The sequence below is a fragment of the Fringilla coelebs genome, assembly GCF_963513975.1.
Source record: "Fringilla coelebs genome assembly, chromosome: 9".
NCBI lineage: Eukaryota > Metazoa > Chordata > Aves > Passeriformes > Fringillidae > Fringilla > Fringilla coelebs.
In genome coordinates, this window is record NC_140067.1 from 260,470 (window position 1) to 273,433 (window position 12,964).

At 49.5% G+C, this 12,964-nt stretch overlaps 1 protein-coding gene across 2 annotated transcripts in view; it reads right to left on the reverse strand.

The window, feature by feature from the left end:
• Nucleotides 1-374: 374 nt before the first annotated feature.
• The window catches only part of LOC311156720 (serine/threonine-protein kinase TNNI3K), a 28,959-nt gene continuing 16,369 nt past the window's right edge, over nucleotides 375-12,964 (reverse strand). Inside the window, exons 18-25 of one of the 2 annotated variants that reach the window (XM_084210918.1) lie at nucleotides 9,900-9,952; nucleotides 9,689-9,741; nucleotides 8,415-8,547; nucleotides 6,957-7,066; nucleotides 5,496-5,555; nucleotides 5,156-5,325; nucleotides 3,414-3,493; nucleotides 375-3,291 (exon numbers count right to left, since the gene is read on the reverse strand). In XM_084210918.1, coding sequence (XP_084067044.1) covers nucleotides 3,221-3,291; nucleotides 3,414-3,493; nucleotides 5,156-5,325; nucleotides 5,496-5,555; nucleotides 6,957-7,066; nucleotides 8,415-8,547; nucleotides 9,689-9,741; nucleotides 9,900-9,952 — 730 coding nt within the window. In that variant the 3' untranslated portion in view covers nucleotides 375-3,220. The remainder of the gene's footprint in view (nucleotides 3,292-3,413; nucleotides 3,494-5,155; nucleotides 5,326-5,495; nucleotides 5,556-6,956; nucleotides 7,067-8,414; nucleotides 8,548-9,688; nucleotides 9,742-9,899; nucleotides 9,953-12,964) is intronic. The other variant, XM_084210917.1, reaches the window with a different exon arrangement.

Below are 12,964 nucleotides of genomic sequence, written 5' to 3' on the forward strand. Positions count from 1 at the left end.
GTCTGTCTCTGCTTGCCAGTGGGCTGACTGATGTTAGGGTGAGTGTTTGTGCCACTAAAGTGGCCTTGTGCAGGTACCCCTGTAAAGCTCACGCCCAGGGCTGCGGGCGTGGCCACACCTGGGCGTCTGGACACAGGGGCGGCAATTCCCGGGGGACAGGTGAGCAGACAGAGAGGGATGCAGGGATTGGCCTTGGCAGAGAGTCCCTGGGAGCCCCTCTGGGGCTGCAGGAGACCCAGGGCATCAGAGAAGGCCTTGATGAACAGAGCAGCACGACTGCAAGGAACGAATGCTGATAGATCATTATTCAACAGTCTTGAAATATTTATAAATGACACTTAGGTGTATAGTTGTAACAGTTGGGGGAAAGAATCCTGTGGTCAGCAACACATATGTGGATTTCCAAAACAGTGTCTCTGTCATTTGAGCAGGCAGAAGTTTTGTAATAAGCAAAACCAGGGAAATGGATAATTGTATAGGTTTGGAAAAGCTTCCCATGGTCCTTTCTGCTTTCCTATATTGTGCTAATTAGTAATTAACTTCAAAGTGAAAAGTAGGTTGCACTTAGGGAAAAACAAGATGTGCAGCAAAAAGAAAAAAAGGAGTAATCATTAAAGTGAGCATATGTGAGCAAAGCAAACTATCCAACAGTGTTGCCACCGGCAAAACTCATTCTTGGCTCATCAGGAAGGCTTTTTTAACTCCCTGAAGTGTCAGGTATTTTCAATTGCCTGTCATTGGCTTCTGATGGTTGTGCCTGAGTTGTGCCTCAAACAGCTGGAACCTGGTGACATTCCACAGCTGAAGAGATGCATTTAATCAGTTCAAACCATGCCAGCTGTGCACTGCGGACACAGGATGGGAAAACTCTAAAGTCTAGCTCCTGGCATGGGCACCAAGCCCTGCATTGCTGGCAGGTGTGTGGAACAGTGACTCGCAGACACCACCAAGGATTCTGGGGGTGGGCAGCATGGGCAGCTCATCCATCTGCCTGCAACGAGGGCTGCAGGGTGGGTTTCCTGCCTGGGAATTGCCTGAGTGGCTTTGGGGCTCAGCTGTACAAACCAGAGAGGACTGACCCCTCAGCCAGCCCGTTGGGGCTGAGCCTCTGAGGCAGCCCTTCTGTGCTGTGCCAGCTGTGCTGTGCCAGCTGTGCTGTCCTGGCTGTGCTGTGCCAGCTGTGCTGTGCCAGCTGTGCTGTGCCAGCTGTGCTGTCCTGGCTGTGCTGTCCTGGCTGTGCTGTCCTGGCTGTGCTGTCCTGGCTGCTCTGTGCCATGCTGGGGAATGTTGGGACCTGCTGCAGGAGTGCTGGGCTCACTTATGGCTGCTGTCCAAACCCTTGCCTCGTTGGATGCCAGATTGTTTTAATCTAGATCACCTATTGCTGATATGCTAAACAATTAAAAATATCACTGCAGCTGCCAGGCACTGGCAGGTCTCCAAAGCAGGGTAAGAATCCTCTTAGTATCTCATTCTTGGTAAATATTTTGTTGTGCTGGGGCTTCTCTGGGAACAGCACAGGCTACTTGCACTCTCACAAACTGCTTTGGAACAGGTTCTACTCATTTACATATTTCAGAGTTTTTGTTTGTTTCACTAAGTGATCACTCCTATGAAACACATTTTCCCCCTGAGCCTGATTTTCTGCTAAAGAGAGCAATTAACTAAGACATTGGATCCTTCAAGGAACCAGTAATTTGAATTAGTATTAAAATTAGTTGCGAGCACTTGTCTTTGTGAAGAGCTTTTAAACTAAAAAAGTTTTGCATTCTGATTTTTTTTGTTGTTGTTTCCATGCATTCCCCTCTGACATGTTCTGAGAAGGTGCTCAGGGATGACACCAGCAGCTCAGGTATCAGCGAGCACACAGAAGTATTAATGCACATGAAGTCTGCTCCCTTGCTCTGCTTTTGTTTTCCTAATCCAGTTTAGTTTCTGGTTTTCAGGCCCAGTCACTGAATGCAGAGTCACTGCATGGCTACTTTAAGCAAGGGAAAAAGACAGAATGCAGAGATATTTGTAAGATACCTGTTGAAAAAGAATCAGTGCTGGAACTGATTTTTCAGATATGACAATGGATCCTTTCTGCACCAATGGTGTTTCTGGCCAATGCAGAGACCAAGGAATGAGACCTGATCTCTGTCCACCCTCTTTGGTCAGCCTATTCCCTGCCTGTGCTTCTGTAGCTCGGCCATGTGGAGCAGATCAGCATCTGCCCAGTTAGAGTCAGGTAGGCAATTTTCATCAGCATCCCAGATGCAGCTTCTCCCTTCTGCTCTGCCCCTCTTCCCTCACAGCATGCAAACTGCCAACCTTGCTTGTACTCCTAGAAAAAATACAACAGATTTCCTCCAGTTGTAGACAAATCTGGATGTTGTTTTGTTGTGGTTTGCTGGAGCTTTATGGTTCCTCTTGCTCAGCCCCTTCCATGGAAATCTCGTGACTTGGAGATTGCAGACAGGGTCTGGCAGGGTCCTGGTGAGCCCCATCCCAGGCTTGGCTGTGTTTTTATTTTGACATTTCTACTGTCCAGCAGCTGCTGGTGTAAATGGAACAGCACCTGAGACATGAGCCCAGTGGAGCAGTGGTACCAGGGGCAGTGCTGAGAGAGCTGTGACAGAGCTGTAACAGCTTCCTCCCATTCAACTTTTCAGCAAGGGAAACAGAACAAATGGAAAATGACCTCTAAGCTTTACTTAGTGAGATCTTCCCCATTTTTATTGCTTCAGCACTACTGAAGTAATGGCAGGTGTGCCAGAAGCATTGTCAGAGCCCACCATGCAGCCACAGCTCATGTCTGTCACACTACTTGAGGTCTCTTTGCAGACCTGCTTCAGGGATCATGGCTGTGGAAAAACAACACCCTCAATAACATCACAGAACCCTGCCATCAATGGGAAATACTGATTCCTGCTCTGCCTTGGCCACACAGACAGTATTACAGAGAACTTTTGTTAATTTGAAAAAAGACCCCAGAAAATAACAGCATGATTAACTCTGTAATTGCTTCTAGAGGAAGAGTTCAACTTCTGCTGCCCTGCCTCTCTTCTCTTTTTTAATGCCCCAGGTCAGAGCTGCTGTTGCAGGGCACAGGATGGTCAGCTGAGGGAGATGCAGAAGCAGAAAGCAGGACAGGGACGTTTGTCATCGACACTAAAGCTGTTCACTCCAGGGATGTCAGTGACACTCAGGGCTCCGTGTGAGGGCTGGGCTCCCTCCCTCAGCTGCTGTCCTCCAAGCTGCTGCTGCAGGAGTGGAACCTCATGGTGCTCAAGGGGTCGGACACGTAGCCTGCAGGAGCAGAGAGGGTCCCTGCAGCTGGCACAGCGTGCTCCCCAGCCCTGCCCCGCAGTGCCCGCACGGCAGCCTGGCCCCTGCTCCGGGGGCTCGGGCAGCACTCTGCAGCAGCTCACCATTTTTGTCCACGGGTGGGTACTGGAAGCTCCTTCTCATGTCATCCAGAGACAGGCCCTGAGAAGGGGGGTGCCCAGTGCTGCAATTTAAACAGGAGGTGTCAGTTTGTAACACTGATGATGGCACATCTCCAGACCACCAGAACGTTTTTCCCAGAGTGGAGGGAAAGAACAGTACCATGAGACATCAGCCTGGGGCCAGCCACAGCAGTGCAGTAAACAAAAAACAAGAATAAGTCATGAAGTGAGACCGTGACCCCCAGGCATGCTGGCACTCAGCTACCCTTCTCAGAGTAACTGCCCCCAAATACCCCATTTGGGGCTTCACAACTGTCTCTGGATTGCCATCTTGGAAACAATTCCAGGCATCAATCCAGGGTCATTGGCATGTTTTTATGTGTCACTGCTAAAAGGTTCTTGCAAATACATTTCTCAGGCAAGGAAGATGGTGGAATTATCTTCCAGTCATGGACCAGACACACTGTCCTGCTAACATGTGGTTCATCCCTGATCCTAGAGATGGGAGTTGCTGTGTTTGCCCTTGAAACCAGTTCTACGAGTGGTAGGGTATAATACCTCAGGTATTTACTTAATGGTACAATAATACAGGACCCATGTGTGTCCCTGCCTTAAAAAACACCAGGAGTTCTTACTGTTCTGTAGTCATGAAATGAGTGATACTCAGCTTTCAGGATGTACCCTGGTAGGACCAGTCCCAGCAATGCTGACTCCCACAAACCTCTGTCAGGCTCTTCCTTACATAGTTGTCTCCTGCCTCTGTACCTGCTGGAAGGCTCTGGATTCTGTCTTTCTGTCTGTCCATCTGTCCCTTCCCTTCTTACCAAGGACACTTTCACCTTCCCCCGCTGCCCTCCCAATGGCAGCCTGTGCCCTGTGAGGGACAAGCTGATGGCACAGGTCCAGTGCTCTCTCCTGGTCCTGCCACACCACCTCCCAGCAGCACAGCACAGCCTGCTTCTGTCCTTCAGTCCTGGCAGGGGACCACAGAGCCTGGTGGCTTGGACCCACCCCTGTGCCCAGGCAGGGTGTCAGGGTGTTCCATGCCCACCCCTGTGCCCAGGCAGCCCAGGTGTGTGTCCCATACCCACGCCATGCCCAGGTGTGTGTCCCTGTGTCCCATACCCACCCCTGTGCTCAGGCAGCGCAGGTGTGTGTCCCATACCCACGCCATGCCCAGGTGTGTGTCCCATACCCACCCTGATGCCCAGGTGTGTGTCCCATACCCATGCCATGCCCAGGTGTGTGTCCCATACCCACCCCTGTGCCCAGGCAGGGTGTCCCATACCCATCCCTGTGCCCAGGTGTGTGTCCCATACCCACCCCTGTGCCCAGGCAGGGTGTCCCATACCCACGCCATGCCCAGGTGTGTGTCCCTGTGTCCCATACCCACCCCTGTGCCCAGGCAGCCCAGGTGTGTGTCCCATACCCACCCCTGTGCCCAGGCAGGGTGTCAGGGTGTCCCATACCCACGCCATGCCCAGGTGTGTGTCCCATACCTACCCCTGTGCCCAGGCAGGGTGTCAGGGTGTTCCATACCCACCCCTGTGCCCAGGCAGGGTGTCAGGGTGTCCCATACCCACCGCATGCCCAGGTGTGTGTCCCATACCCACCCCTGTGCCCAGGCAGCCCAGGTGTGTGTCCCATACCCACCCCTGTGCCCAGGCAGGGTGTCAGGGTGTTCCATGCCCACCCCTGTGCCCAGGTGTGTGCCCCATACCCACCCCTGTGCCCAGGCAGCGCAGGCTCGCGCGTTCACGGCGTACTCCAGCTCGAAGCGCGTGCGCAGCGCGGCCACGTGGCTGCGGCCAGGGCCACCACGGGCCACCAGGCAGTCCGAGGAGGACGAGGGAGACAGGGACCCGCTGCTGTTGCTGGAGGCTGGAGACATTAACTGGATTAAAAAAAAAAAAAAATAAAGGTACCATTAGGGCATATTTAAAAGTCCTTTCTCATCTCTCTCGTAAGTCGTATCCCACTCGTCCTCAGACTGTCCCTGTGCCCCTTGCACTCCCATCTGCTTCCACACACACAGACCTCCCCTGCTGGCAGCTGGGTCCTTACCTCAATGTTGCACAGACACTCCTCTAACTTTGTGACGACTTCTGAAAATTCTGGTCTCCCCTATGAACACAGCAGGAAAACCAGAGCTGGGTTAAAAATGGAAGGGGGCAGATCTGATGGGATTAGATTGACACACAGGGAAGGGATGAGCCACAGTCCCCCTCATTTCCCCTCTCTGAATTCCGTGGCCTAGCTGTCAGTCTGTTTGGGAGTCTGATGAAATCTGCTAGTTCAGTGCTGAGCTACAACGTGAAGATGTGTGTGCATACGAACTTGAACTGCAATTCATCTCATTTTCTGTAACAATCAGATTTGAGCTGATGATGACTAGATCACAAAAAAACTATCGATAAATTATTGGCTCTGCTCTTTAGGTTGACTTTCTCTTTGTCCATGAACAGGATTCCAGACACAGCAACAGCAGAGATGAGCAGGGACAAGTTCCTGGCCAGCCTGCCTTTATGGCCATCCTCCTCCCTCCCTCGTCCACGAGAGCTGCACTTAATAAAACTAAATGTTTACTTCTTTACAGAGCTCAGCCCTAGGCCTTATGGCAAATTCTCTGGCTCTAATTAAAGCTCACAAATCCAATTAGCCAATGAAAAAGGCTTCTCAGGAGATGCTGCTAATCTTCTAATCTCCAGTTTGCCTTTGGAAACAGCTGCTGTCAAAAGTTTCTGGGAAACAGATGTTCAAGTACCTGATAAATAGAAACAGAGACATGGCACATGGGAACTAGTTTTCAGCTGGGATGAGCCTTGAATGAAATGAAAGATAAATAAAAGGATACATTTTCTAACTTGTAGGCATTTCATGGCCATCCAGCAAAACCGCCACTCCCTTTTTTTTTCCTTTAAACTGAGCAGACCTGGTGGAGAATTTTGACCTGTGAACACTCATTGAGCCCCAAAACTCACCATTATTCCATAACAAATGGTAGCAAAACACTTTTAGTAAAGCATAAGTGGGCCTAATAAAGAAGAGAAGCAAAAAAACCTTAATAAAGATAATTTTGACAAGCTTTTGCTCACATCTTGTGGAAAGTTCTGGCCATCTATAGGCTGATTGAGCCATCAATTATTTTATAGTTCTGACCTGAAGCCCTAAAACACTGGAAAGATGAAGTGACATTGGAGTCACTAGTGGGTAACAAACTGCACTGGGACTCTGAAAAGATGGTTTCTCCTTATAGGGGCTGACTGGCTGTGGGAATGCTGACAAGACACAGGGACTGCACCCATCTCAGTGTCTGCTTAAGCCAGCACTTTAATATGATAATAATTTGTTGAAAGGCTAGATGTTAATTTACTTTCCTCCTCAATTCACCAACTCTCCTGTATTTCCTGACACACCCCATTGGCTGCCTGGGGGCTTTCTGCAGTGACCCTTCCCACAGAAACTGTGCTTTTGGGGGCACCAGCCAGAGCAAAGTGCCCATTTTCCCTCTGCTGGGTCACTCACCTCAGGACAGGCGTTCCAGCCCCTCATCAGCAAGGCAGAGATGGGCTTGGGGATGGAGTAGCCGATGGGGGGGCGGATGTGGTGATAAGCCATGTCTGCTGCTGCTGCTGCTGCAGGGGACAGCCAGAGACCCCTGTCAGCACCCGGGGTCACCCCGGCCCAGGAACACCCCTGCCCACTTCTGAGACACCTGTCAGCACAGGGAGTCACACCAACCCAGGAACAGCCCTGCCCACCTGTCAGCACCTGGAGTCACCCCAACCCCAGGAACACCCCTGCCCACTGCTGAGACACCCATCAGCCCCCGGGGTCACCCCGGCCCAGGAACAGCCCTGCCCACGAGTGAGACACCTGTCAGCACCTGGAGTCACACCAACCCAGGAACACCCCTGCCCACTGCTGAGACACCTGTCAGCACCTGGAGTCACACCAACCCAGGAACACCCCTGCCCACTGCTGAGACACCCGTCAGCCCCCGGGGTCACCCCGGCCCCAGGAACACCCCTGCCCACTGCTGAGACCCCTGTCAGCACCCGGGGTCACACCAACCCAGGAACACCCCTGCCCACTGCTGAGACACCTGTCAGAACAGGGAGTCACCCTGGCCCCAGGAACACCCCTGCCCACTGCTGAGACACCTGTCAGCACCTGGAGCAACCCCAACCCCAGGAACACCCCTGCCCACTGCTGAGACACCTGTCAGCACCTGGAGTCACACCAACCCAGGAACACCCCTGCCCACTGCTGAGACACCTGTCAGCACCTGGAGTCACCCCAATCCAGGAACACCCCTGCCCACTGCTGAGACACCTGTCAGAACAGGGAGTCACACCAACCCAGGAACACCCCTGCCCACTGCTGAGACACCTGTCAGCACCTGGAGTCACCCCAACCCAGGAACAGCCCTGCCTACTGCTGAGACACCCGTCAGCACCCGGGGTCACACCAACCCAGGAACACCCCTGCCCACCAGTGAGACACCTGTCAGAACAGGGAGTCACCCCAACCCAGGAACACCCCTGCCCACCTGTCAGCTCAGGGAGTCACACCAACCCAGGAACACCCCTGCGCACCACTGAGACACCTGTCAGCACCTGGAGTCACACTGGTCAGACATCCAGGGGTCAGAATCTCAGGAGTGCAAAGTGCAGCCCTGAAATGTTGCTCTGCTCTTGTTGACCCCCCTTCTCCCCCGGCTTGTGGATGCTGTCCTGAGGCACACCAAGGAGATGTACCAAGGAATTGCTTTGCAATCCCAACAATCGTGTGAGAGACAGACACCCTGCAGTCAGAGCGTCTTGTTGCTAGTCCTAGACCTAGATAGGGTTCTGCACTCTTCACCAAATGCAATATCTCAGCACTTAATAACACTTCAGTATGATATGTGTTAGAATTACACAGCGTACCCACTCCTCAGCTTCAGAGCAATTTAAAATATGAATTCATTGAGCATGTTACCTGGTTTCAGGTGAGCGAAGGGAATTTCCCCAGTTAACAGCTCCCAGAGGCACAGAGCGTAGCTGAAGACATCGGCTTTGATGGTGTACCTTGTGCACTGGGTGAACACCTCAGGGGCCATCCAGCGCAGGTTCTGCACACCAGGAAACAGCAGTCACACATCAGCAGCATTTACCTCCCCACACAAATATTCCTGTATTTGTATGCTTGTCTTCCTTCGTTTCCTTATTTCCTGCCTCCATCACTCCATAAAATAATTGGTAATCTGCCAGGAAAAGCTTTCACCTGGCTTGCAAGATCCAGTCAGTGTGTTACAGTGCATGATTCGTAACTGCATTGGCTTGGTGCTCTCTCAGGTCCATAGAGCCAGGCTGAGCTGGCTTAAAACATCACAGTAGGATGAGAATAAAAACAGAACGCCAGGCTCAAGGTCTGGAGACCACACCACATGATCTGAGAGATATATGCCATATATTGGGAATTAACCACTGCTCCAGCTGGCAGAAGTACAAGCTGGCAGTAGCTGCACTGGACTGGGGCCTGCTCTCCTGGGGTCTTGCTGCTCCCTGCAGACCCCCAGCCCCGAGGCTGCTTCACAAGCAGCTCCTCTCCCCTGGGGTAATGGGCTCAGGGTGGATTTTTGGAGCCCTTGTGCTGCCTACCCTCCACCCACACAGTGAGTGCCACTACTGAGTGCTAAAGAGCTGCTTGCCAAGGCCTGGGGCAGCACCACTGTCCTCTGGCAGTGCCCCCTCCATTCCACCCCATCACCCATCCCAGCCCACGTTAACAGCTGGGATGAACATTCCTGGCCATGGAGCGACACACAGGACACATCTGGACTCAAACCCACGAAGACAACAGCTGTCTTGTGAATCTGATGGTGAGCAACAGGCTGTTGTGAAGAAAAGAACTGTGAAACAAGGGAGCCAGTGCTGAGTAGCTGCTAGAAAAAGGAACCACCTGCCAACGGCACGTGAGTAGGGAAGAATGGATTAAAAATAACTCTTTATTAAGGAATTGGAGCAATAGAGCTCCAAAGACAGCCTTATAAAGCATTGTTTTCTGCTGCAGATGTTATATATTCCCTCATCTCTGTTACTGAAGACAGAGGAAAAAAATAAAACCAAGACAAACATCGAGAGAGATTTAATACTACACCTGTCCATCTATTCCAACAAACGTATTTCCAATGTCATCTTCTTCTAAACTGTGTTTGCCTGTATGTTTGATATTAATTATGTGGAACAAAACAAGAAATAAAAGAAACAAACCCCAGGTTGTTTTGTCATGTTGTCTTCATCCAGGGATTGCAGAAATCGAGATTCTGAAACAGAGCAAGAAAAAGAATTACTCTCAGGCCAAAACACTTATTATACAGAGGTCCTACCTTAAGTGCAATTCCACAGGGCCCTCTCGGTAAGCATATGTTTAGTTTTAGAGAATTTGGGGTTAACTTATAAGTGTTTCATAAAAACTCCTTACCTCCAAAATCAGCAACTACTGCATGCCCATCCTCATACAGGAGAATATTGTGACTGGGGAAAAAAAAAACCAAAACTGTAGGTAATTGTTTGATAGCGTCTTAAAGATGGTGAAAATGCTATAGTTTTTGGGTCATAGCTAGACATTTGAGCTCAAATCACCTCCTTGGATAGCTAAATGTCTATAGGTATGCCTCATGTTTGCTGTTAGAGAGTGCACATTACCCCTGAGAGGGCAAGCCAACCTTTGACTGACTTGCATGCAACAAATCCAGAGAGACTTTTAGAAATCAGCAACAAAAACACAGGGTTTCAAATAAAATGGAAACTTGGGGAAAACCCACAAGCTGCTTTAGCTAGGTCACGAGTTTCCAGTACCTCTGGAGGTGAAGATTTCCCTGCCCCACCCACTACACCTTCATGGCACAGGGCTGTGGGCAGGCTGAGCAAATCACAACATAAGGGATGTGGACACAACAATGCTCTCAGGATATTTATCAAATGCTGACTGAGCCAAGAAAATTCAGAAGAGTGAAAAGTGTATGAAAAACAGAAATGAAAAAGTTGGCAAGAGTTTACATGAGGAGGGAAAATGGAAGGAATATTGATGGTCTCAACAAAAAGCACAACTTGCTCATATTAGAGCTGTGGATACAAACAAGAACAGTCAAGTGAGGAACACAAATTTTACCAAATAACAGTCTTAGGACAGAAAAAAATTTAAGCTCTCTCAAGCAGGACTCCCACAAATCACTGTCTTCAAGATTGCCACCTTCACCTAAACCCAACCCTTGAGATGATGAATTTAATCATAAAAATGTAACCATGACTCTCTTGATTTATATTTGATCTGATTTTAGCTCTCATATATACTTTCCATCAAAATATCAACATGATTTTAGTATGACACCTGGAATTGTTTTGAGACCCACACCATATGCCAAATGAAAATATGAATCAAACACAAGGCTGAACTAGAGAGACCCTTGAAGGGTGTGCCCCAGGGTGGGTGTAGGTACACAAGCCACACAAAACTACAGACTTTGCTGTGGTCTTTGCTCAAATTTGGCCTCTGTCTGTAGGGGCAAAAATTATTACCATGTCTCAATGTGAATAAACTGCACTGAGCCCTAGCTTCAACTTCAACCTGTTCCAGGATTGTGTAGACTTGAATAAATCCAACTTGACAAGTCAAGACATGATGAAGACCTAGGCTGACAGCTTTTGTGGAGAAGCAGAGAAATCATCTAAAATTCCCTTTCTCCTCATGGCATGCATCAGCCTTTCATAGAATCACAGAATCTTTGAGTCTGGAAGAGAAGTCTCCAAGACCTCCAGGATCAGGGAGTCCAACCTGTGACCAATCCCCACCTTGTCCCCAGCCCAGAGCACCGAGTGCCATGTCCAGCTGTTCCTTGGACACCTCCAGGGATGGGAAATCTGCCCTGGGCAGCCTCTTCCAATGCCTGACCACCCTTTCAGTGAAGAAATTCTTCCTGATGCCCCACCCGAACCTCCCCTGGCCCAGGATTTGACCAACAGTGCTGAAATGCTCATCTTGGTGCTGAGTTCATTGGTGGGCATATCTAAAAGCAGGAAGCAGGCTCTGGGAGGGTTTTGTCAGTCTAGTACCTCCAGGGAGCACTACAGTTACTGATTTTTATTTTTTTAAGTAAAAAATACACCCACAGAAATAAGGCTCGGAACGTACACCTTAAAAATGCTGTTATTGCCTTAGTGGCAGTTGAAAACTTGAAAACCCCAGATGAAACAGGTATTCTTAAGCTTGTGTTTTGGGAAATACAGCAAGAAAAATCCAAGCTGAACTGAGCTGGCAGAAGACTAATACTGAGTTCAGCAGAGACAGAAATTAATTGTCTTCTGTTAGGGCCACACAGGGATTGCAGTGGTGAGAGCAGGCATTGTTCCCTTCATGAAACCACGGAAGGAAGAAAACGAGATAAGAAGGAGGAGTGTGCAATCATCCTGGCTTTGTGAAAGGACATGGTGCTGGCTCTGCCAGGCACGGAGGCTTCTCTCTCCCATGGCAAGTGACAGGCTCAGCACGTCCCTTTCACGGGGATTCGGGCCATTAAAAGATCCTTCTGCCTTCAACATGCTGTGGGTGTAATGAAAAGCAATGGATATTTTAGGAATTCACAAGGGATATTTCAACAAAGAGGAGTCGCAGACTCCATCCTCATTACCACCAGGCTGCCATCCTCTCTTTCATCTCCCTCACCAAGCAGCTCTCAGAAGTGTTCACAGACAGTTACAGTCATCAAAAGCAGGTCAGTCGCTCAAAGGCTTCCTCCAGCCATGTTCAGCTGTTATGGCTTAAATTAAATGGATAATAAAATGGTCTCTCTTTTATTAAAGTGCTATAATCATCATGGCTGCCATCCCTCACCATGGTGTAAGTGGTAACAAGTTGATGCATGTCACCATTTCTGATGGCTGTCAGAACTGAAAAGCAAAATAAAACTCCCAATTATCCTTCAAATGGAAGGATGACCCCTTTTCCAGGGTAGAGACACGAAAGATTAATTTTTTTCTCTATTCTGCCAAGCCATATTGCAGGTTTATTTAATGCATTATATGCAGTGCATTAGATTTCAGAATTCACAAAGGCGGTTATGAGTTATGGGAAAATTTAAGGTAAAAAATATGAGGCTCCTGGGAAGCCACTGGCAAAACTTAACACAGAATTTCACTCTTAGTCTTTCTCTTAAGCTGCTGCAAAGATTTTCATCTGGTAATTGTGCCTGTGGGTAGGCTGGGACTCACGCTGCAAACATGACTCCTGTTCTTGCACTAAACTTTCAGAAGCTGAGCTCTCTCAGCAGCACACATCAATGGCACCAACAATCCTAGAGCACATTATCTCCTGACCCGTACAAGTGTGATCTGTATGGCTGCTGTGGGGCTTTCTGGCTCTCGAGGAAGATACTGGTTTGGGTTTTCTTTTGAGGAAATAATGATTTGAAATCCTTGAGCAGAATTGTTCTGCTCAGAGCCACCAAGGCATGGAGCTGCACTGTGAGGTCTGAGCCTTGGCTGCCCTGG